At 49.9% G+C, this 25,480-nt stretch overlaps 1 protein-coding gene across 4 annotated transcripts in view; it reads right to left on the reverse strand.

Annotated features, from left to right (window-relative positions):
* The window catches only part of DOCK1 (dedicator of cytokinesis 1), a 493,249-nt gene that overhangs the window by 387,250 nt on the left and 80,519 nt on the right, over positions 1–25,480 (reverse strand). For 2 of the 4 annotated variants that reach the window (XM_048219065.2, XM_026494390.4), the window contains 8 exons: positions 23,233–23,305; positions 19,806–19,885; positions 14,021–14,146; positions 9,436–9,560; positions 8,184–8,282; positions 7,179–7,251; positions 1,948–2,051; positions 1,404–1,587 (listed from right to left, as the gene is read on the reverse strand). In XM_048219065.2, the coding sequence (XP_048075022.1) occupies positions 1,404–1,587; positions 1,948–2,051; positions 7,179–7,251; positions 8,184–8,282; positions 9,436–9,560; positions 14,021–14,146; positions 19,806–19,885; positions 23,233–23,305 (864 nt within the window). Of the gene's footprint in view, positions 1–1,403; positions 1,588–1,947; positions 2,052–7,178; positions 7,252–8,183; positions 8,283–9,435; positions 9,561–14,020; positions 14,147–19,805; positions 19,949–23,232; positions 23,306–25,480 lie in introns of all 4 variants that reach the window. The other 2 variants (XM_026494391.4, XM_026494389.4) reach the window with 1 other exon arrangement.

The raw sequence follows: 25,480 nt of genomic DNA on the forward strand, positions 1-25,480 counted from the left end.
GACCACATGCTCCCTGGGCACTAAAGTCACGCATGCTCGGTGCATCCTACAGCCCTTCCCCAAGCTTGCACAGAACCCGATGCCCAGGTAAGGGTTTGCATTTGCTTATGGAGATTACTGCACACCACCAACTAGGAGAATTCAGGATGCTTTGGGAAAACTGTGATGATGAAGGTAACATTAGAGAGACATGGCCAAATGGCCTTCCCGCATTTGAGTGAAACGCTCCCCCACACAGCTGACTCAAGACAAGCAGTGAGGAAGCACAGTTTGTCCAGGCCAGCGAACAGAGGGGAGACGGCAGGTACGGAGAGTGAGAACACCTGGGCCGCTCTCCACTCCAGTGCCATGGCTTCCCAGTGTTGGGGACCCTTTGTCCCGCGGTTATCCTGTTAGAGGCCAAACAATGACTGTCCCTTGGGCAAATCCAAGACTACTACCAAGATTTACAGACAATCCCCAGGGACACAACTCAAGATACCAACAAACAGTAACAATCAAAATCCATGCTGGGTGGCGAAGAGGAAAAATTGGATTTTCAAGCTGCGTTTCGAGAGAGGATAAGGTCCCTCTGCATGGCTGTGATATGGCCACAATTGGGGGATGCAATTTGTAAATGCAGGAAGTGTGCAGGGGAACCTCTGCCGCGTCCAGACAGTGTGCGGTGAGTGAGACGTTCCTCCAGGCCACACGGCCACGCTGCTGGGGGGTCTGCAAGCAGTGGTAGGAGCTCAAGGCAGCACAGCCAGCCCAGCCCAGGAGGCCAGGCACTTCCTGACACCGTGCTTCAGTGTGATTCAGTCAGCCAGGGAACTAGAAATGTCATCCAAACCAACCTTTACACCTAAAGATAACTGGTAATTATCTCGGTGAGTAGCTGGGAGATGAGAAGGCACACGCACAGAGTGGGTACCTTGGACCCTCCCCCCAAACCCTCACGAAGCCCTCTGAGGCAGATATCACACCCACATGTGTGCGGAGCTGAGGGAAGTGAGGTTCAGTTTCTCAGGCCCTCATTCAAGGTCACTTCCAGGGTGAGCACAGGACAAGGGCTCCATAACTGGTCTTTGGTCTGACCCCAAACCCCGTGTGTTTATCCCTTGTGCCATGCTACCTTCCTTTGGCCAAAACCCTTTCTTTGAAAGCAAACCCAATGGTTTAACTCCCTTTAAGGTTAATCCTTAGACCAAAATTGTAGTGAATTTTCAAGTGCGGTGGATGCCACGCCCCCTTCTGGTCCATGGACACCCACGCTGGCCAGCACCAGCACAGAGGACGCGTGAATGACCCGCAGGCAGCATTCCTGCACCTGCAGAACGTCCACTGCTCAACAGGGAGCACAAAAAAGTCAGGGTCGAGAGACGAAAACCGCGGGGTGAACACGGGGCCATCCCCAGACTCACCGTTCTGGGTAAGTTTGGTGGAGCACACGAGAGTTGAGATCTGGAAGGAGTCTTTGCTGATGGTGCAGCTCCCAAGACTCTGCATGCTCTTGCCCGTGGCCGAGTGGGCCTTTTCTTCTAACTCTGCTTTCGTGGAGGGTAGGCTCAAGTACGTGGCGGCGTCCTCCAGCTTCTTCGCCTCCGCCTGTGGGTGTAATTATGGGCATGTCAGAAGTGAGTCACAATCAACCACACCGATGTCTTTTCTATCCTTTCCTATCCTTAATCCTTTTAACCATAATGATATTTTCTCTTTATCATCTGCTAAACTGTTTATTTTAATGATTTCCCTCATTCGTGTAGATTCATTCATGTTAACATTTATCGCATATCATCTTCTCTCATTAGGAACAGCAATCTGGTCATCTGAAACGTGCATTTGGATAACTAACTGAAGCTAGAGAGCAGCTTTCTCACAAAGACGGAAACGTCAGCTCTGGCCAGGAGTCCCAGAGAGGACTGAAGCAGTCCATATCAGCAATACTGCACCAGGCAAGCAGTATACCTTATAGACGATGAGATCATGCTCCCCGTCCCTCAGCGTGGTCCCATCGTATCTCATCAGCTTTACAAAGGCTAGTGCAAATATTTTCTCAGATTTATCCTTGGCTGCAAGAGAAATCAATCATTATCTTCAACTGCCATCATGGCAATATCACATAAAAAGCTACAAGGGCTACCTTTACGAAAACATGACAAAATTGCATTGAATTAAAGGAAATGGACAGAAATGGAAAAATGGGAGTGTTCCCCAGGAGGAAGGATCCTCCTAACAGAACCACTTGTGAGCAAATTAACCTGTAAATTCCAAGTAATTCCAATCAGAATCTCATGGAAGAGTTTCCTCATGGAACGTGAAACAGATTCCCACAGTCAAGAGCACCAGGTGGGTGCGGAAGGAGAGCACGGGGTGGGGGCAGTCCGCAACCCTAGAAAACAGCAGTGACGGGGACATGACCACAAAGACCACAGTGCGGCTTGACAACAGGGACACACAGAGCAACAGGAGGGACAGGGTCTGGAAACACGAGGTGAAGGGCAATCCAGTAGGGACAGACCACTGCCTGAGAAAACTGGCTATCCATATGAAAAAACAGAATCGATTCCTACCTCACGGCAATCACTAGAATAAATTCAGGTGGAGTGAACACACAAATGGGAAATTTTGTTCTCTAGCAAGAAAGCTCCTTCCCCAGATACCTGGATGTGAGGCTCATTCCCTCCCTTCATTCAAGTTTCGGCTGACAGATCACCTGCACCAAGGTGACCAGACCATCTAAACACAGTAAACTGTAACCTGGTCACACTCTCTCCCCTCCCCTGATGTGTTTTATTCATAACTGTTTGGACTGAATTGTGTCCCCCCCGAGTCTGGTGCTGACCCTAACCCTCCCATGTGACTACAGTGGAGATGCAGCCTGTAAGAAGGGGCTTGAGGTTAGGGAGGTCATAAGGGGGGAGCGCGAATCCCACAGAACTAGTGCCCTTCGACAAAAAGAGAAAGACAGCAGAGCTCTACATCTCTGTGCGTTCACAGCCTGGACAAGCATCCCCACCAGACACCAGGATCTGGCATCCGGCTCTCAGACTCCAGCCGCCAGAACTGTGAGAAGACACATTTCCGTTGTTCAAGCCCCCCCAGTCTATTCTGTTATGGCTGCCCGGGCAAACCAAGAGGCCAGTCCTGATCCCCACCCGCCCGAGCAAGCGTGCACATGTGTGCATGCGAACGGCTGCAGATCGTTAGTTTCACTGCACACGCGTCACTGCTATTGTGACAACAGCGCCTGCCATCTGTTAAGGACTCAGTAAACGTTTATTCTAGCTGGGGAGTTGCCAACAAACCAGTTCTCTCGCTTGGTGACCGTGACGAGTGAGAGGGGAACGGTGGGACAGGGATGAATGGCTGGATGGCTGGACAAGGTCTCTAAGAAGATGGACAACATGTGAGCCAGTGCGTAAACCTTCCTAGAACGGACATGGCCAAAGGACGAGTCCCTGAGTGGGCCCAGGCTTGGCCTACTGGGGACAGAGAGCCAGGGGGCTGGGGAGCCATGCGTGGTGAGCGGGGGAGGGGCCAGCACAGGAGGGAGATGAGGAGTCTCCCCTGAAGTAGATTCTGCATGAATTTCACAAGATGCAACTGAGGACAGCATGGAAACACTGAGTTTCAGAGCTATAATCTTTAAATTATATATCCCGTGTTCTCTTTTTGAGATGAAAAGAGAGGAGCACCTGGGTGGCTCAGCCAGTTGAGCCTCTGCCTTCGGATCAGGTTATGATCCCAGGGTCCTGGGATCGAGCCCCGTGTCAGGCTCCGCTCTCAGCACAGCGTCTGCTTCTCAATCTCTCTCCTCCCCTCCCCAACTCTCTCTCTCTCTCTCAAATAATAAAATCTTAAAAAAAAAAAAAAATAGAGAGAGAGATGAAAAGACAGAGGTCAACAGAGGAAGGAGCACATCCACCCACCCTGAGTCAGGGGCTCAAAATAATTATCCCAAGTCACCACAACTGCACAAGATAACGAGCCTCGTTAATCTCCGCAGTCCTGGTGTCCATCAGTACCTGGCACACAGCAGGTGCTCAATAAACGCTAACTAATTACATAAATGACAGAATGATTGACCAACCAAAATAAAGACAGGGATGAAAGCAAAAAAATATGTACCCTAGTAATCAAAAAAAATAAATAACTTTGTAAAAGGGCATCAGAAAACGTAAACTACCCTAATGTTCAGGTGAGAAAGCCCAGATCCTTCTAAGTTTGAGCTGATGTGAAAAGAGTACACAGCTGGCTCCACGAAAGCAGCCGTGGCTCAAAAGGACACGTGAGCATCCCCGTCAGCACACGGCTCCCCCTGATCCTACCATTAAGTAGCACAAAATGGCATCGCGCACGTTTTATTAACGTCCTATCCCCTTACCTCAAGGCCACGGGCTGCACTTATTAGGTGCTCATTAGCAGCATTACAGGATGCCAAGGGCACAGGAGGCAGGGCTGTCCCACCCAGCCAGGCCCCCTATGACCCAGGAAACTCAGCCCCTGGCCAGCTGGACCCGGAGCCACACAGCTGCTGGAGTTGGGGTGAAACAGGAGCGGATGCCTCTGGAATTCCTAACGAGTTGCTGGAATGTCTGTCACATCAGCACCAAACTTCCCATCCCCAGGGATGGATCCCAGCCTGAGAAATCCCATCATTTGTTCCTGTGCTCACCTCCCTTTAGGGGAAAAGCAGCTCACTGCGCGGGGCAGGGGGGACGGGCAATGCGGCCTCACTTCTTCCTGACCCCGCGTGTCTGCGCTCAGGGAGGCTTACGAGGCCCCAGTGGTTGCTGTCGCTCCCGCAGCGGATGGCTCAGGACTGCGTCAGCCTCACACTCTTGATGCTCAACACGGTTCCAACACCGCACGAGCCACGGCCTGGGAGCCTCATTAATTATGCAAATGTGTGGTGGCGTGTCGGGTGACTATAATGGTCTATAATGAGTACTTAAAACTGACTAGAAAAACAAGGATTTTTAAAATTAAAATGCTACAGAAGATATCCCTCTGCCCTAATGTAATTTATTAACCAGAGAGAACAAGCTCGTTGTAAAGGGTGAGCGTGCCTTTAAGACAAGCCTTCTGTGGATTCTAGAACTCCGTCCTTGCCGTCCAGTGCTCCCACCTTCTTCCCTGCGGCCCAGTCCCACCCCCCGGCCATTCCACTCAGGCAGGCTGCCCGGCCCACCGCTCCCTGCATGCTTCGGCTGAGGAAAGACCTGCGGGAGTGTCCCCCATCCACGCACCCCACTCCATTCACCCCACACCTCTGCCTACTGCTCTACGATCCTCCCAGGCTGACCTCACAGCTCAACTCAAACTGAAGTTTGGAAAGAGGAGAACCTTCTCTGTGAGGTGTAGAAAGCAGGAGCTAAACTAAGATGAGAGGATGGAAGTGGCCTCACCACGCCCCCGAAGTGTGCGGGTGGGACACTCCAGCACACAGACCAGGTTTGCCCCAAGCCCTCCCAGTGACTACCTGGGTGACTTTGGGGGACAGAGGTGGGGTCTGTGAGCCTCAGGTTCCTCGACCAGAATGTGCAGAGCGAGGACCACAGTGACAGCACAGGGGTTGTTGTGAGTGACGACGGATCCAAATGGCACAGTCAAAATGCTCGTACCAGGAGCACAGTAAGAGCACACGAATGTTAGCGAACATTCATGAGTCATTGTTCAGACCCCAAGTTCTGGCCGTTGAGGAGTGTCATGCAAAACCAGCAGACCCCAGCCCGCCGCCTGGGGGGGCTAGCTCTGGCTGACAGGCAAGTCTGCAGCGGTTGGGCACTGCTTCCCACGCTGCCCAGCCCTCGCGACCCCGCTTCTCCCACTCTTCCTGAACCCCAAGCCCTCGTTAGCTAGGGCCCTGCACTGCTGACACACCGGGACCGGGCGGGAGGTGGAATGATGCTGCAGATCCCCCTGCCCCGCCCCCCACACCGGCTCACCACGACGGACCCCGTGCTGTCTAGATCCCTTGGTTCAACCGCCTCAGCGGCCTCACCCCACCCCCTGTGCGTCTTGGGGCTGATATGCGTGCTCTCCACACACCAGCCCTGCGGACCGCGTGAACACGCCTCCCCAGAGCTTCTGAACACAGCGGGGTCGCAGCTCCTCGCTGGCCCCACCATGGGGTCTACATTGCCCCAGCTTCTAGCCTTTGCATGTGTACTCATTCTCCTGCACCCCCTACCTCTGTGGGTCCCACACCTCGGAAAGGGCCCAGGTCAGGCATGCCCCCTTACAGAAACAGTACAAAGGTCAGACACATGACCACACAGCAGTGGCGTCTAAGGAGCCCCTACCCCATGCCAGGCATCGTGCCACAGGCTCAGCAGCCTCCATCCTGCTTGGTCAACACCCCCGGGCATTCTTATCCTCCATTCTTATCCTCTATGAGGCCATGAGCCAGGGCAGAGGACCCCCACCCAAGTGGCTGCCACAGGGCTGTCCATGACAAACACGGCCCCCCAGACCACCCTTGCCCTCAAAGCATCAGCACACACAGCGCAGCCAATCTTACTTGCTTTATTTTCCCAAATCTTAGCTCACTGCACTATAAGTACAGACCACAAAAGAGAGATCTAGCTGCCCGTCGTGCTGTCTTAGTGTCTAGCACAGGGCTACGTCCTGAGCGGACAATAATGAACATGACAAGACAAACTCTCGTCATCGATTAAGAACTTTTTTGGAAGGACAGGGATCCGAACCCCAGCTTCCCTCCCGGCTTCTCGGCATCAGTCAGCGCGACACCAACATCTGCTAGCAGAGAAGCTTAGCCTGAAGCCAGACACGGGGGCTGCCCACGAACACGAAACAGGTCTCGAGTTCACCAACCCAACGCAAACAGCATTAAGAGCCAATTTCTGAAAGCTACTTGTATCTCAGTGACTGTTCAGATGGATGGAACAGTGTTACACGTCACACGGAAGAGAGGAAACAGGAAGACCAGGAAATAGCAGCAGGAAAATTTCAAGAAGAAAATTAAGATCTCCAATAATCAGCACAATGAAGAAGAGTCAATAACATTTTCCAGGAAGAGGTCAACATGGAAATGAGCTAAGGGATTGAGACCACATCGTGTTAGGATCACCTAGTTCTAGAACAATCCAGAACAAGTGACAAGTGCAGCCTACAGAGCTTTCCCCCAGTTTTTCCTTGCAAACAACACGGGCTAAAATCAAGGGATTACTCACAGTCCTGTGACGACCTGTGGCGGAAGGTAAACCGAAGGTGACTGCGGTTGACATCCTCAATGGGAATGGCCACCTGTGCAATTGAAAAAGAAGGTTCAGCACCTGTACCGTGTCTTCTCACATACTGTGCAACTGTACACGTTTCTTCCCTGCAGGGATGAAATTACTGTATGCCTCACCGCTACAGGACTTTCCCAAAGGCAAAATGCTTTTGGAAAATTTAAACAACATTGCAAGGGACGCCAAACCGATTCTGCAAGACAGCAGAAGTGTTCATAAATGTTCACATCCTCACTGTTAAGTGTCTATTTTTACAAATTGCCATTTTCCTAGTAGCCTTTATTGGAGGTGTCCACGGTCCCTCAACAGCTGCAGGGGCCTGTCTTCGGGCAGCAGGAAGAAAGCTTTCCTGTTGTGACATGGAGTTGAAGAAGAAAGACCCCATGCATGCTGCCTTTAAGCGAAGACTGTCCCAAATTCACCTATCTACCATCTGCCATCTAAGGCCAACCCCAGGCTGGGTTTCCCCATATTCAAGCCCTCGGCACGGGGGCTGGGGTGTGCCACAGTGGGCTGCCGTGCTGACGTCAGCGAGCCGCGTCAGGAGAGCAGAGTGTCACACCAGGGATGGGGACCCGTCTCCCCAGCGACGTCCTCCATATATTGTCACCTCTATTTTTTCCCATTTGGGGTAAAGACAGCATGCCACACATATAACAGACCCAGGAAGAGAAAGATAATAGCTATCTTTAAAGGACTCTGTCATTTGTCTCCATGAAAGTCCTATTTTTATGTCCAAAAGGAGATGAGAGTAAATGTATCCCAAGAAATGCCGGCATGGTTCCTTAGCAACCTTGAACGACTTTGTAGGGAGAGCTCTTCTGCCTGCTCAGGGTGCCCGCTGGCCAGCAGCCCCGGCTTGGGTGGGAGCTGGGGACTTCCTTGGGATACAAATGAGCATTTCATAATCAACCCCGTGGGATAAAATGACCATGTAAATGATACCTTGACGGTCTCAAACCAACGTGGCTGTTTTACTTGGTAGTAAATCACAGACTTGTACTCTGAAATCGCTTCATCACCAGCACCCGGGAAAATCACATGCTTTAAAAGAAGGCATAATGAGTTCACATCAGACCTCATAGAGCTTGACACTGCATCCATCTCCCCACCTCCCGCCCCCATTAGATGAGCTAAGCAGAGCACTACAGGAATGCCAATAAACCCCATCACAAATGGAATATGCTCCCAGCAATGGAAGAACAGATCCATCTGGAGCAGCGAGGCCAGCACACAATCTTGCTCGCAGACATTTAAGCATCTTGATGGTTATCAGTATAGGGATGCTACTGTCCTCCATCCTTTGTACCGTCACCCCTAACAGCCTTAACGTTAAGATCCACAGGAAGTCGCCTGATTCACTCAGTAGGTCCAGAATGAAGAGCTATAGGCTAAGAAGGAAGTGACAACACTCCTTCCCGTTCCACCAGCCGTAAACACTGACCACTCGGCTCCAGTGGAAGTGATGCCGGTAAAGCCCAAGTGGCAAGGGCAGCACCACCCGGCAATCACAATGGACATGGGCCACCCCAGGGAAAGGATGCCACCCCCACCTCCGAGCACAGCTGAGCCTCAGGTGCACACACGGGGCATTGCTCTCAGACATGTGGGCCCAGGGGAGCCCAGCCCCCCACCCCACAGTCCAGAGTTCTGGCTGGCAGAGGCACCTGCTCTGGCGTGGCCTCCAGTCTTCAGAGGAGGCCACCGTCCCCTAGCACAGCCCAGCACGCTGAGTCCTGCAGGCCACCGTGGTAACCACCACCACCCAGGAGAGCATGACGTCAGAGGCCCAGATTCAAACCCCAGTGCCCCACCCGACTAACTCTCTGACCCTGTATGAAACTTCCCAGGGCCTCAGTTTCCCCATCTCTCAGACAATGATAATAATGGTCTCTGAACTTCTAGCATGACCACTAGACCTCTGAGACTTGGCTCTATGTTGGCAAGTGAGGCCCCATGATAGGGCCGGGAAACGGAGGGGTCAGGACCACAGCGCTCCCGAGGCCCGCGGCGGCCAGGGCCCCGTGCACGTCAGTCCTTTACAGCGACCTAGAGAAAGGAGGAAAGAGTAAACTCTCATCCCCAGAAATGGGATCAGGGAGCCTCCACTACGTCTTGTCCTATTCTGCAGCAGCCAAGAAAACACTTAGAAAATAAAGTTCCAATGCCGCAGATTAAGCTTTGTAACAATGAATACCTCCAGTCGTTTTCCGTCTTCGTCGTAAACAGACACTGTAACCTCCACATTCTTTGCTGTGGTTTTGCTTCCTTTATCAAAATCTCCTTGAACTAATGTTACGTAGATGTCATTTCGAACATCACCTGGGGGAAAAATTATACCTTTAAAACCAAACCATTATTCATAATGTAATGGGGAATTCTGCAACACTGTCGAAATTGCTACCAATCCTAGCAGAGGATTATAAATACTGTATAGATGATTACAAAATATTTCCTAGAAAACGGTCTCAGCATTTAAAGGCATGACAAAAGCAGTTTTCAGCATCATCATCGTGAGATCACAAGAAGGAAGAAAAACCTCAAGTCCCTTAATTATCTGCATGGTCCTTCACCTCGGTGGGCAGCTCATGCCACGGGGACTCGAATGCTGCCGATGGGTGTGCAGTGGCCATCCCCTCTCCAGTGTCCATGGCCCATAGTGACTCCCATCACTATCTCACGGTGGACCACTGGCTGTGTTCTCGGCATCTGGGTAGCCAAAGAACATCACACCATCAATGGCACACCTCGGGTGACGTATGGCAGTACTGCCTTCCTCGGCATTCTTCTAAGGACTTGAACAAAAAGCTGATCGAGAATTAGAACCATAAGCCAAGGTTCTGAGTTGATGTCTGGGATCAGGGACTGGGAGTGGGTCAAGAGAGAAGCCTTCTGCATGGACCTTCTCTCCTCCTCGTGGGCAGCAGCTGTCAGGATCAGAACAGACTTGTTCTGTTCTGTTCAGAGCAGAACAAAACAGACATGTGCATTTTAAAGTGAGATGGGCCATAAATTGTGTGAAAACAAAAACAAACCCATACACAACAAATAAACTCAAGGCACTTCTTCCTACTGAGAGCCTAGGAGGCCCCTGGTAATGGTCCAACTGGGAAAACTTAGCAAGCCTCATTAGCAGCATGATTTACAGGAAGCATCACTACCCAGTGACTGCTCCTCCGCTGTCTGTCTGGTCACCTCCCACACTGACCCACCTGCTCTCCCACAGGGGATGTGAGGAACGGGTCCATCAAGAGCAGCGAATGGCCCACTATGGGCCAAGAACAAGTCCTCTTTCTTTCTTTCTCTCTTCCTTTCTTTCTGCTCTGTTCTGGCTTTTAATGTATCCAACTATTAAATGAAGCTTTCATTTAAAAGTCATTATTATAATAATCCCAGTGGGTTGCTCCCACAGCCACAGTCGCTGCTGGGAGAGGAACAGCGGCTGTAGTCAGTAATATTGACCATGCGAGAAGCTAAGAGTGATGGAGCCCAGGGCCAGAGGCAGGAGGTAAAGCTGCCAGGTCAACACGTGCCACCAATCCCTGTGTGACAGCAGACAAGTCACCTAACCTCCCACGCCACCCACAGCTGAACAGCCTCACTGATAAGGCAGGATAGTCTGTACCATCCCTCAGTCTGCACATTCTATCAAAGCACAAAAGCCATAATCAAAAAGGGCTTCAAGAGCTTCATAAAGGCCTCATCAGCCAGACAGCCATCACACACTGGAGGCAGGGAGGTGGTGAACCCCACGGTCTCACTCTCCTACTGGTCTAGTCATCCATACTCGGGGACATCCCAGAAGGGAGACCCTATTTACAGCAGATGAACCCCTCAGAGGCACACTCACAAGAGTGCCCTCAGCAGAGGCCTGCAGGGCTCCAGGGCTCTCAAACTGGGGAGGAAGGAACTAGAAGCAGACGTGGGTGGACTCAAAGAGAACACTCCCTCTGCCTTATGCAAGCCTCCAGCCACCTTCCCAGATCAGAAGAAAACTCTGTTCCCCACCAGGATTCTTCAGAAAACCTGCAGGATTTCCAGTGGCTCACAGAAAGGCAGCAGAGCCGGCAACACGGGGGAAGAGGAGACTCTCCCACTGTGAAGGGAGATGCACATCTCTGTAAAAAGCATCTCCGTAAGATGGGACAAGATGGGACAGTGCACAGGTCCTACCAAGTTAAAGGCCAGGGGTCGGAGTGAAAACACCCCAGGCTGTGGCTGTCTCTCTTTCTCTCTCTCCCTCTCTCTCTCCCCTGAGGGTACAATGCAGCACCCAGGACCTGTCCAATGATTCCACGGCCATAGAGAACATGGTCACTCACTCCAGCTAGAATCCCACACTACAGGAACCCTGACTCCCAACTCAGCACACAGAACCAACTGGAACAACAGTCAGCTATATGGCTTCCCCAGAAATCTATTAGGAGATTATTTCAGAGGTCCAGACTTACTTTTTAAGATAATCAATTATAAAGGGAAATATAACCAGTACAAGCTAGAAGTTTTCTGGGTCTCCCTCCAAACATGAAGCCATCCTAGACCACCCAAGATGAGTGCCCAATGTCATCCTAATCTGTAAATTTCATCTCGAGTCCACATGCAACCAATACATCCCCTAAGAGCTCCAAATTAATTTGCTGCACACAGACTTGACTCCCACCCATGGAAGGTATCCCTCAGTTTCACAGCGTGCCGGATGTCACGCTTTCTTCCTGTATGGGTGAGCCACTATGATCCAACCTAAACGATCTGAGATGTCTTTCACATCGATTCACCAGTCAGATATACAATGACGCACAACAGCCCTGAAAGACAGAGGTAGCAGAAAGAACATGTCCCCACCTGCCCTAAAATAAACAAAGCAATAACCCTGACAGCATGCACAATGAGTGGATATCTCTCCCTGCGAGTGTACAGCAAGGCCCTGTAAAGGGACACAATGGGGAATCTCTGAATGTGGGGTGGTTTGGCCCCATTTCTACTTCTCACTAGCTGTGTAACTTTAGGCTGTGGCTTAATTTCAATCGCAATTAGTTCAACACCAATGTGTAGGCTTCCAAGACCCTTAGACAGATCAAGCCAAATTATTAATGTAAGCATTATGTGCAAACCAAAAAGTATCCCACAGATATAAAGGATAAATATTAACGGGCTTGCCCAAGATCTCGTGAGGATCAAATCAGATTATTAATATGATCGTTATTGGGAAACTGAAAGTATTATGTAAATATGAGATTAATCTTAATATGGAATTCCATTATTGGTTTAATAAGCTTAAAATCCATTACCGGGCCTGAGCGATAGTGAGAAATATGAACTGAGCAGGAACCAGGTGTAAACATTCACGTGCTGCCCCTCCTTCCTTGTTTTGATCAGATGTCTACGCAAACATGCGTCAGGAATCCACGTCTCCCACATGCAGCCCTTGCCATTGGGAGGAGCTGATGTCTAGATGGCTAATGTGCACATTCCCCCACCCAGCCCATGACCGTCTGGGGGCTGCAGGGCGCAGGCCTGAGCAGGCCAGTCTGGGAGATGCTCAGGCTCCTTGCTGGGCAGCACTGGGTCAAAATCATACCATCTTGTTCAGGACACGGGTAGCCATCAGGGCCCTTACACAGAGGACAAAGTCAATATGCACAGGAGAGCAGCCAGCAGAGCTTGTAGGCAGAAGCAGAGCCAGTGCCCGGGCTGAATCTGTGGCTCAGGTGCGGAGCTGATGAACAGCCTCAGGGTTCGGCCGCTTGAGCTGGCCTTGTGTTTTCTGTGAGTTTATCCCCTACGGCATCCCAACTCCAACCCGCCCTGCAGGTAGGAATTATCATTCCTCTCCTTCTTCAGAGCAGCAGAGCACATCTGAGTGAGGTCGGATCGCACTGTGGCGCAATTCCAAGCACAAGCCGGACTCCAGGTCCTGCGTTCTCACTTCCAGGGCTGAAGGCTGGGGTTTGAGGCTGGGGACCACGGTGGTGAAGAGACATTTAACCCACAACCGACCCTGAGGGCCATTTTCCAAAGCCTGGAACGTAGTAGGGTCCATTTACCTAAACTGTGCCCCCTTAACTTTGAACACGTTCTGGATGATTCCAAAGCTGTTACAGGACCTTCGCTGTGAACCTATGTTACCATCATAAAAGAGCTACCTTCATCCTAGAGTGAACCAACCACCCAGCCCTTGAAAGGGTCCCATACGGGCCCCATACTCCACTGCCCTTTACTACATTTTATGTGTTACCCAACCCGGTACACGCAGTCTGTGCAGCCAGGGACAGTGGAATGTCGAACTCCTGTTCTTCCTTTTCACTAGATGATGTGGGGTACAGACAAACTGCAAGGCTTCTGGATTAAGGGTGGACAGTGGAATACGGACAGTAAAGGGCTCTGCTTACAATAATGATGACGTTCACTCCAGCTGGTGGCAGAAACCCACCTCGAGCTCTCAGGGCTGGGTTTCTGGAAATGCTTGATTCCCTTGCTTGTCCTTATACCAATAGTGCCAGACGTCACTCCCACCAGCAGGTTATTACAACCAAGAGAAGCCACCTCCCCGCAGCCTGAACCTAGGTAGTCAGCTCTCACTCTGGCCACAGCTCCTGCCTGCCAGAATGATCCATAGCCACCCCAGGGGGTTGACACATCACCTCCCACAAGCTCAACCTCTGCTTGCCAGAGCTCCTTCCGGTCACTGTCCCCACACTGCGCTTTGGGGCCAGCTATACAAGCTCCCCGAACGCTGGCCACATCCATACCACACTCAGAGGGCAGAAGCCATCGGTTCTTACCAGGCATGATTATCTCCGGAAACCCCGTTTTCCGAGCCACCGCGGTGGTCCTGTCCACTAAGTGAGGAAATTCTTTTCTAATCTGATGGATATCTCCAGGAAGTAATTTCAATGTTACCCACAAACCTAGAAAAACAATGGATACATGAGTCATGTTTTATCTTATACGTTTTTCAAAGATTATTTCAGGAAACCAATCTCAACGAAGGAGCAACTGTTAGTTCACAAGTCAACATCTAAGGAGAAAACGTGGGTGTATGAGAAAGGGAAAGAGAGGGGCCAAGGAAAGGTAGCTGGCACAGGGGAACCTCCTGTGTCTGACTCGTGGGGGACAAACCCTACCCTGGGGGGCCTCTCGCCCTGGTGAATGCACGTGAGCAGCAGCTGTGCACGGGACCTGCCCAGAACCAAGGACTCCTCTCACTGGCACTGAAGATAAATCAGGAAGAAGCACGTTTCTAGCAGTGATTGAGGGACCTCTCCTTTTCCATTCTCCCCAGAAGGATGACAGCACAGGAGGGCTCAGGAGGTAAATTCACAGCTTCTCTAACCCAGGAAGTCTCATATGCTTTCCAGAAGGTAGACAGCCCAGCACTGGGCTGCGAGCCACCAGCTAGCCAGCCCCACACAGCCAAGGCAGCCTGGTCCCTCTGTTTCGTGACGTCACAGCAAAGGACGAACAAATGCTCTGCTACCACTTGGCTCTTCCCTCCAAGGAGGGCAAGTGAAGACTCTGAAATCCTCTGAGCAAGATGAAGGGCTGCCGTGGAGAGAACATGGTGAACTTGCTAGCAGCTATGAGCTGAGGGTGTATGCCATCCTCTCCCTCTACAAAGAGGATGGAGAGTAGCATTTTGTGTAAAATACTCCTGTGCAGCAAGCAAACAGGAAGTAAAAATAAAAGGGAATACAGCAGACACTTGAACAAAATCAAAGGCGGGAGACAAATCAGTTGCAAGGCTCTCAGCCATTCTCAAAGACAGGGCCTTTCTCCCAGGTGGGAAGGAAGGTTGTCACTGTCAGCTGACACATCCGGGTCTCCGTCCCTGGGACCTTGGGGGCCTGGCCTGCTTGTTACCTGGTCACTCAGCCCTGCAGGACCCCACATGCCCATCAGAATACAGAGGCATTTGCTCTCACTAACACTACCAGTGTGTGTGCTTTAATCTTCTGTCTGTCCAGCCATTTCTCCCCTAGGATGCATGTTTCCAGGGAGCAGGGACCACTCATCACTGCTTAGCTCAGCACACTGCCTTTAGTAGAAGGCCAACAGGAAAGCTGCAGACCCTGTCCACAAACGTGCATTCCAAGCAGAACTGGGAGACCCCTGATGGTCCCACACAAGGAGTGTCACCTGAGGCTGCTCCTGCCCAGAGCTGCTCTGCTTGATGAAACCCCAAACCTCACCCTTTTCCTCAAGCTTCCTGTCTCCTATCAGCTGGCCTGGAAACATCTGTCCTCTGCAAAGCCCTCTGAAAGCCCATAGTCACTGATGACATTTTTTCCTCCTGCCATCAGTCCCTCTGATCTATTCAAAAGTGTCTAATAAGCACCTACTGTATGCCCAACACACACTGGGCACTGCAGTCACGGAGCAAACACTCATCATATCCCCACCAGGGACGTAGCTTCTGTCCCACAAGTCAAACATTAAAGCCATGGTCTCAGTGAAATATGCAACTAACAACAGCTTTCTGAGGAAAAGTTCAGGGCACCTGGAGAGTGTATCCCCAAGACTATGATCCTGGGGGTCACAGAGACTTTCCTGACGAAGGGACATCACAAGAGATTGGAAGGTGAGTCAACACTAAGCAAGGGGCATGCAGACCTGTGCCCACCCGGGTGCTGGACGTCCCCAGCCGTAGAGGGAGAGGCATGAAAGGAGGCTTGGAAGGGCAGCAGGGTCCCAAGCCTGCAGGGCTCAATCAGCCATGGTGGGAACCGCTCCATCTGAAGGAGCGGGGAGGCTGCAAAGACAAGCAAGTACCAGCATCTCACTGGACAGTACTCTGGGGATCGTGTGGGACTGAGCAGGTGGGAGGGGAGGGGAGTTCACAGCCAAGTGAGGATCCCAGCAGAGAAGCCACCGCACAAACCCAGGCAATACCACTGGAGGTAGGGGTGGAGTGACCTGTGTGGAGGTTGAACCAGAACATGAGGAAGGAGGGGTGGCTCACAGAGACGGGGCCGGGTGTGGGCACCGCCAACAGCAGGTGCCGGGGATACTACTCCCTGAGCCAGAAAACCCTGCATCCTGGCCATGTCCTGAACAGTGAAAGCACAAGAAAGGAGAGAAAGAAGAGGACCCTGAACTATGCACTGAATTCCCGAAATGAAAGCTCACACAGGACATCAGAGGCCAGAGAAAAACGGAAAGCCCAGAGGGGTGGCACAGTGGGGTCACTAGCACAAAATGCAGCCCAGAGAATAGGGCACCAGGCCAGTGTCTGTGGCACAGGGTGTTACCGCAGACCTCAGCGAGTGCACCCCAGGAAAGCCGGGGGGTGTGGGGCAAAGCTGATGGGAGAAGGACAAAGAAGGAACAGAAAATGAAGGTCAGAGGGAGTGGGCATAGCTACACCATTGAGAAACTGGGAGTCGAGAAAGAGTCAATAAACACAAACAGATGTATTATCTAAGGTAGACTGTTTTACGCGTGATATTCTCCTTTTCTTTCCTTTTATATCTTTTCCTTTCTCTTTCAAGATCTAAAACTCCAAATCATAAGAGGGAGAACTGAAGAAGGAAGAGAAAAGCATAACCAATAAAAAGAGGTCCCTAAAAAGGTGTCAGGAGGTGACACTAAACAGGGGCCCGTGTATCATTGCTCAGAATGTGCACTGTAGGGGCGCCTGGGTGGCTCAGGTCATGATCTCAGGGTCCTGGGATCGAGCCCCACTGTCAGGCTCCCTGCTCAGTGGGGAGCCTGCTTCTCCCTCTCCTCCCTACTCGTGCTCTCTCATGCACAAGTTATCTCTGTATGTCTCTCTCTGAAATAAATAAAATCTTTAAAAAAAAAAAAAAACAATGTGCCCTGCAACAAGGCACTGGCAAAGAAAGGCAAGTGGGAGCTAAACCCAGCCCGTATCACGGCAGGTGACGCGGACGCACACGATCTGTACCGGGGACACCGGGGTGCCGCCGACGGGCTCTCAAATCTCACTCAGGTCCCAAAACCTGCCAAAGGAATGAATGTCCCCAGGACGAATGTGACTCAAGGACATTTTTCAAGGACCTGCAGGACACGGTGAGGTGATCGTTTACAGCGGTCAGAGGCAGAGAAATGTTAATAACACCATTCGAAACTCCTGCCGCCTTTCAAACACCTTCTCTTTCTCACAAATGCCAGCTTGCTCGACGATCCTAGTTCATAAACGAGTAACTTAATGACACAATTCAATTTGTTATGACACGATTTAAACACGGAGATTAAGCTCTCCTGATTATATTGGGTTTAAAACACTTTCCTCAAAGGAGAAAATGAGCCCAATTTTCAAAGAAAAAGTGCATTTTAGGTTGACTTTTGCTTAACCAGAGTAGCTAAAAACAAAAAAGATTAGCATACATTCCATGTCAAACAATAGGAACAGATGTCCGGGGGTGTCTGAGGACTCGCTGTCCACATTAAACACCCAGCACCTCTGGGTTCAGGGTTCAGAATAATTTGGGCTAAACATAAAAAATGTCAATTGTGACAAATAAACATGTGGACGTCAACCTAAAATGGGCCAAAGCCTAGAGAGGAGCTCAGAACAGATAAGCGTGAGATACTCCTGGTTCTCTGTGAAAACTGCGGGCCTGCTGGTTCCTCCCACCGCCCCGCACTCCTCCCCGCGGCCTGATGGGCATGCAGACATCATCAGGGGGAGCCAGGGTCACCACCGAAGTCAACACGGAGCTTCATGGGGCCAACCCACACGCCTCGCACCTCTCTCTCGGGTCTCCCTGGAATGCACTGAAGCAGGCTTACCAGTGAGCCCCAGAGAAACGTTCACTTTAGCTTCAAGGACAAAAAACAGCAACACTGCCCAGGGGCACTTCAGTTCAGGAAGGCACCTGTGGTCCCCTCGAAAAAACAATGTTCTTGTCTCTCAGTTCTCACTGTGAACTAAAAACACTCCTCCTCCTGGACTTCAAGGAATTAGGGCACCCGGTATCAGCTCTGGTGACAGATTTGCAGCCCAACACCAGTGAGCCTGACAAGAGGCAGGCCGTGGGTCCTCCTGCTGGCCTGACACCCATCTCCACTGCTGCTGTGTGACTCTGTGATGGAAGTTTCTCAAAATCTGATGGCTCTGCAAGAGAAACTTCAATCCAGCGGGAGCCTGGGAGTCTGGGAACTGGTGCTCCCAGTCTGAGGGCGGCTCCAATCAACACAGCTTTAATTGGATCTCCCTGTGGTTTTCAATTAAAGTGCAAATCAGAGAGCTGGTAATTGATGAGAAGGCGGGTCCTGGGTCAGCTTTAACTGCTCTGTAGACAGAGGTTAGGGTTCATTAATGCTTTAGTTGGGGTTTTTGTTTTGTTGTTGTTTGCCAGGGAGGGGGCTGAGTGGTTCACACCAAAGAAAGCCAAAGGCTTCTCACTCCTCCAGAACATTCTTCGAACTCAATTCATACTCTCCTTTATAACAGTGGGAAATGAGTCAAGAGAATTGTTTCTTAAAAGGCTAGTGACATAAGGTAACTAGACAATGAAAGAGGTCTATCCACTTAAGCTCTACTGAGTTTATAAGTTTGCATCTATCCAAGGACTGAAGAGTGGGTTCTCCCACTGGTGCTAAGAGCAGCCTTAGATAGGAGAAGTTCTGAAGGTGACTCCCCTCAAGCTGGAGGCCAGGCCTCCATAAACAGCTGTTTTCTGGCAGCGGTCCTGGCCAGCCCAAGTGCCAACTGTCACCAGCCCAGGGTGATTGATTCATTGCTTCTGCCAACAGAAGGTCAGCTGCTGGGAAACCTGTCAGCGTGGGATTAAAAATGATGAGTGCAAGACGTGGAGTCAGGAGGAAAAATCCCTTCCATTACAAAACTGAAGAGAGATCCGTCTCCAAAACGAAGCCACAGCCTCGGGGGGAGGAAGGGAAGCCCCAGGAAACCATGTGCTGGGACTGAGCTTGCAACACAGGCACAGAAGAATCAGGGGCGCATGCGGGGCTGGGCTGTGTCAAGTGTCTCCACATTTCTTTGAGCAGCAAAGATGAAGTAACAGCCGCTGGACAGTGACTGTATTCTCTGGTAAAACCCTTCAAGTTCTTTTGAAAATGGCTAGGAGGAGAGGGGAGGGCTGGAGAAGACTCAAGAAGGCAAATAAATGACTTGCTTCCAAGTCTCATCAATCCGGGCTCTTTGCAAACATTTCATTGTGTCCCACGTCCCATTCAGCCTTCCCCCACTCAACCAGGGGGGTGGCTCTCAGCAATGCTTACAAGGGAGATCAGCAAGAAAACCTTCATACACTGTACACACATTGTACACTTGGATCATGATCCAACACTGCCCACATGACCATCACCATCAGCACCATCGCCATCATCACCATCATCCTCATTCTCGTCATCCCCATCACCATCTTCATCCTTATCATCACCATCATCACCATGCTCATCACCAACATTATCATCACCACCACCATCATCACCATCAACACTATCATCACCATCACCACCATTATCATCACCAACCTAATCACCATCACCACCATCATCAAACTAAAATGCAAACCGCACAGCATCCCAAGTTCATGTAATAAGTGAACATTTGTAGCAATAAAACAATAGAATACATACCCTGGCCCTTGTGGTTGACTTCTTTGGCAGCAATGACTTTGTTTATAACAGTCTGAAGGAAGTCATTCTCCCCTGCCACCCTGGGTGAAAAACGGGATGACATGTTCAGCGGCTTGTGTCGAATGGCGTCGTCCAACGCGAGCCTGGAGGGCACGGGACGACCAAGACCACAGGAGACAAAGGGGCACAGAGACCCAGAGGTCACGGTAACAAGGGAACACAAGAGATCATCGTCACCGAATGCGAGAGAGTCATCATGAGTCAACGCACGACAAAGGACAGGATAGGTGACAAGAGAGACAGGGAAGAGCATTGATCAGGAAAATGCTGAACCACACAAGAGAAGTAAAGCAAACGAGGTCGACCCTATCCCCAGGAAATAAACAAGCACCAAGCCTCCACTCCATCTATACCAGATAATGAAAAAGGGCCCTTAACTGAAAATAATGTGGTTGGACAGCATTTAATCACAAGGAATGTTTACGTCCATTTCTTCAATTTCAATAATTCCTGACCATGCATAGGTCAAGGGGCAGGTGGTGCGAAGGGAAAAGCAAAATTAAGACCAAAAAAAGATCCCTACAACTTAATTGCTTGGGGAACTTGGATGGTGACCACTCTCCTCCATCAGACTGTGCACCCAATGTGGCCTCAGATAATTAAGTGTGAGCAGAATGGCACAGTCTCTGAAGAACATAACTACCATGTCTGAAGGTGAAACTGTGACCCAATTATGAATGTAAACCATCAACACTTGGGGGTCCCATGGACCATGAGTTTTTCATAGAAGCTACACTAGGACCAAGAGATAAGTACAAACAGGCAACATGTGCAAAGAGAAATGCCACGTAGCACAGCAAAGCACAATATGCAATGAGCAAGAAAATGTACGTCAAGTACATAATGTTTAAAATCATTTCCAGAACCAAGGACAAGTGTTATTCATCACGTGAGCCCACATTACTCAAGAGAGCTGAGGACTGTTTTAATTTACTTCACCAAGTTAAAAAAGACAGAAAGAAAAAGATGTACTCTGTGTTTCCTTCCCTAAAACTTATCCTGTGATATAATAAATCAGTTTTAATGGAGCAAAAAACGGTTTCATTAGCATGGCATTTCCCAAAGAACTGGTTTCATTGCTTATTTTGCTATTAAAATCATGCTGCTCTTTTGTTTCAAACACTGGAAATATTAATCTGTATATTAGTCTTCTTTTAATGGAGCAAGGAGTCACAAATTACAGTAAGAGTTGAACATGTAATAATATTTCTTAAAATGGGTGTTTTGTTATAAGACAGAAAAAGATGGCAGCAATACACTATCTCAGGCGGCTGCTAACATGTCCCAGTGAAACTTAGACTAGTGGATCTAAAACTAATAACCCCCCTAACTTTTCAAACAATAACCCACAGTTGTTTATTTTTTCTTGACTTTTCCCAGAAGATACTAGCAGGCAACAGGTAATTTCAACTCAGTGGTACATTAGGGCATCAAGAAACTCTGAGGTCTAATATATAAAACAGCATTCAAAACAGCACTGGGCTACATTATTTCTCATGGGCAAAAGAAGCCACTTAATATTATCATTTTATATGGGTGTATTTTATTTATTACCTCAATATCTGCCCATGTTCAAAGATGATGTTTCACTTGTTTACTGAGGAAACTTTCAGATTCTATGCTCCCTTTGTAACTATCTTCACTGAGTGTGATTCCAAGACAGCTCTATCCAACAGGATGTTGGGCAACAATGGGAATGTTCTAGATCCGCACTGACAAATATGGTAGCCACCACACCTGTGGTACTGAACACTTTAAATGGGACTAGTGTAACTGAGGAGCTAGGAATCTAATTTTATTTAATCTTCATTAATTTAAAGAGCCACATGTAGCTCGTGGTTACCATACTGGCCAGAAGGTTACCATATTGGACAGAAGGGCAACTCTAACAGAATGAAGCCACAGAAAACCTGTACATCCAGTTGGATGTGGTGAGATACCCATTTCAAGCTGGTAAATGCAGGGTTTTCTGTTATTCTCATGTTGGGAAGATTACAAAATTTTCCACTGAGCCGTGCTTTAGGATGCTATCTGACTAGATCACCTGCCTGCAAAGAAAACCACTCTAATCCCATCCTGAACAAGTGGTTCTCAAGCCGGGGGCTGAGTGAGGGGATCCCTCATGCAAAAACGGGTGGTACAGAGGCAAGCCAAGCTCACGGCTCCTGCCCACCTCACCCCCAGAGAGACTCCTTCAGCTACCCACCAGGCATCACCAGCCTCCAAGCCTCCTCAGCCAACACCTGAACACAAGGTACAATTCCTAAAATAAATTTGTTTCAAGCCCGGAACCACTCAAGTAAAACCAGAAATGAGAAGAGGCAGAAGGCAGAGCGCTCTGACAGGTCATTCTAAGATGCCTTATGGTCTCCTCTTCTAAGATTTCACACCCCCAGGAGGAAACTGTCTCTCTGATTAACCTAAACCACTCCAATCCCTCTTCCTTTTTCTCCACGGCTGTCTGAGATGGAGAAGTGCCTGGTGAAGTGGCCACAGACCATTATGTAGGTACTCTCTCGCTTTAATCTCCAAGGAAATAACCGATTCTTTCGACCTTTTCCACGGGATCTACCTTCCAATCAGAGAATCAATTTAGCAAATCTCCAAATGTTTTCCAAGCCTCCCGCACCTCTCCACACACTTAGCTTCAGAACTAGATAAACCCTAAGCATGGCGGGCACAGACCCAGTCCGCTCTAAGCAACTAGAGACAGAGAATCAGCAGCATGATTATTCGCTTCAAGCGTTATTTCTCTTTTGATGATAAAGAATTCATCATTATTGGGGCGCCTGGGTGGCACAGCGGTTAAGCGTCTGCCTTCGGCTCAGGGCGTGATCCCGGCGTTATGGGATCAAGCCCCACATCAGGCTCCTCCGCTATAAGCCTGCTTCTTCCTCTCCCACTCCCCGTGCTTGTGTTCCCTCTCTTGCTGGCTGTCTCTATCTCTGTCGAATAAATAAATAAAATCTTTAAAAAAAAAAAAGAATTCATCATTATTTTGTTTGGTTTTCTATTTTAAAGAGAGCAACCTCCCATGATACAGTGGAAAGTACTATATTTTGAATATGAGAATAGCTACTAGAATCCATCAATGATGCGAAGAAACATGCATGCTCCCAGAAGCGGATTTCTGCGTGTCCTGTGTGATAAGGTGACTCCCCTGAATCACATGGAAAATCTTCTACATGCAAGACAATAAAGCAACTTTCACCCCCGTTTCTTGGGGCTACAAAAATGCCATGCACTACGGCAGTGACTACAGTGACTATGTGTGCTGAATTTATAAACTTAATTTCGAAGAGAATTATTACAAACACACGGTTTCCATATTCTATCTGGCTGAGTGCTCTGATGGCTCCATACTTACGGCTGAAAGGGGATGAAATGCTGCTTGTCTTCGTCATCCACTTTTCCATTTATTATATCTGTTACATCCATCACTGGGGACAAGAAAAGAACATTGTTTTAAGTGCTGTAATCAGAGAAAACAAACAAACAGGAACATCAGATTGTCTTCTGACAAACAACGGCATAAACCACACGATGGCATTTTTTTTTTTTAATATATGACCTTAAAGATTTCCATGTTCAGGGGCGCCTGGGTGGCGCAGTCGTTAAGCGTCTGCCTTCGGCTCAGGGCGTGATCCCAGCGTTCTGGGATCGAGCCCCACATCAGGCTCCTCCGCTAGGAGCCTGCTTCTTTCTCTCCCACTCCCCCTGCTTGTGTTCCCTCTCTCGCTGGCTGTCTCTGTTAAATAAATAAATAAAATCTTAAAAAAATAAAAAATAAAAAAAAATAAAGATTTCCATGTTCAAAAGAAAAATGAAGTTTCTGAAAACGATGGCCCAAATGGGAGTGCGGTTCAAACAGCAGCGTTCCATTTAGTAAATTCCTTTGCCTAGGGGCGCCTGGGGGGCCCAGTCAGTTAAGGTCTGCCTTCAGCTCAGGGTCCTGGGATCCAGCCCCTCTTCGGGCTCCCTGCTCAGCAGGGAGTCTGCCTCCCCTTCTCCCTCTGCCTGCCTCTCCCCCTGCTTGTGTTCTCTCTCCCACTCTCTCTCTCTCAAATAAATAAAATCTTTTTTTTTAATTTCAAATAATTTTTTAAATAAATAAATTCCTTTGCCTAACGGACACACTAGAGCCGCACTGCCCCACAGCACGTTGTGTGATGACGAGATGTTCTAGAACCACGAGCACTTGAAACGTGGTGGTGAACCCAATTTTCCTCTGATTTCCTTCATTTATGTAATAGCCGCGTGTGGCCAGGGCCGACCACACTGGTTGGTGCGGCTCTGGGGCATCCGTACGTTCTCGCATTCCCCCACGTGATGTCACAATAGTAACGTGGCTGCCAGCCACCCACCCACACCATGCCGGCACCTGTGGAAGCTCTTTCAAGGGGCACGACCGACAAGCACCTGCTGCACAATTGAGAAAATTCAGGCCCCCGGACACAATCGAATGACCTTGCCCAAAGTCAGAGAGCGAGAAAATCTCCAATGCTCAAGCTCTGACCAACGCAGCCAGAGACCGAAGAGCCCTGGACACTCGCTCTCTCTCTGCTCGATCACGAGCCTTGATCGAAGAGAGCTCAGCAGCATGCTTGCTTCTCTCCTCGTGGTGCCTTCCTTGGTGACCACGGTCATATACTGAAAATGTGGACCATTTCCATTTCTACCACCTGCCCCCCCAAAAAAGGGGGAGGACTCTGTAGGACCAGAAGAGACGCCATGCCACCTCCTGGCTGGTTCGGTGGAGCCCACGGGGCCTCCTGAGCCTCCTGAGTGTGTCCCGAGGGAGAACACGGCCCCGCACTCTGCGAAGCCAGTGCTCGTCACAGAGCAAAGAGCCTGTGCATGGGTTTAGAGATGCAGGTCAAAGAATCACAAGTGAATTGGAACTTCCAGTGGTGGGTGCTCTGAAATGTATGGCCTGGACTGCAGTCTCCAACTTCTAGAAGATGCTCCCAGCTTTAAGCCCTCTTGGAGGCCACCGAGCGGCACTCGATGCACCTACTGTGATGATGCTCCCATACCCGAGACCACACTTTGACCACCAATTCACAACTACGTGGCTCTGGGCCACGGCAAGGGGAGTCTGAGCCTTGGACACCCCCTGCCGCCCGCAGTCCACAACAGACAGCCTGCCTGCGTGTCCGCACACCTCTCTCCTCCGTCGTGGGGCTGGTCCCGCCAGTTGAGTGTGTCTCCCTGGTCATACAGCCCCGGTATCTGGCTCTGGGAACACACGAGGAGCCCAGCCAAGGCTTGCAGGAAGGCAGCGAGGGAGCAAGGACTGCAACGCGCAGCCCAGCCCCAGTCAGGAGAAGGCAGCCCTCATCCTCTACGTCCTAGAAGTGACAGCCCCTCCAGGGCCCCCCTCCCAAGCCCAGGAGGTGAAGGCATGACAATGCAGGCAGCGTGCGCAGGGAGTGTCCTCCACGGCTGCTCGTCAGCACGCTGGCCCGTGCCAAGGAAGTTCCTGCTCTGGTTGTGACTCGGGCACAAGCCCAGCTACACGGAATTAAGAATGACGTATGTTTTAATGATGCTTTTGTTTTTTCATAATTTTTATATCCCCGCTATTATACTATATTAAAAGAGAAATGTGACAT

Source organism: Ursus arctos, unplaced genomic scaffold (genome assembly GCF_023065955.2).
Source record: "Ursus arctos isolate Adak ecotype North America unplaced genomic scaffold, UrsArc2.0 scaffold_7, whole genome shotgun sequence".
NCBI lineage: Eukaryota > Metazoa > Chordata > Mammalia > Carnivora > Ursidae > Ursus > Ursus arctos.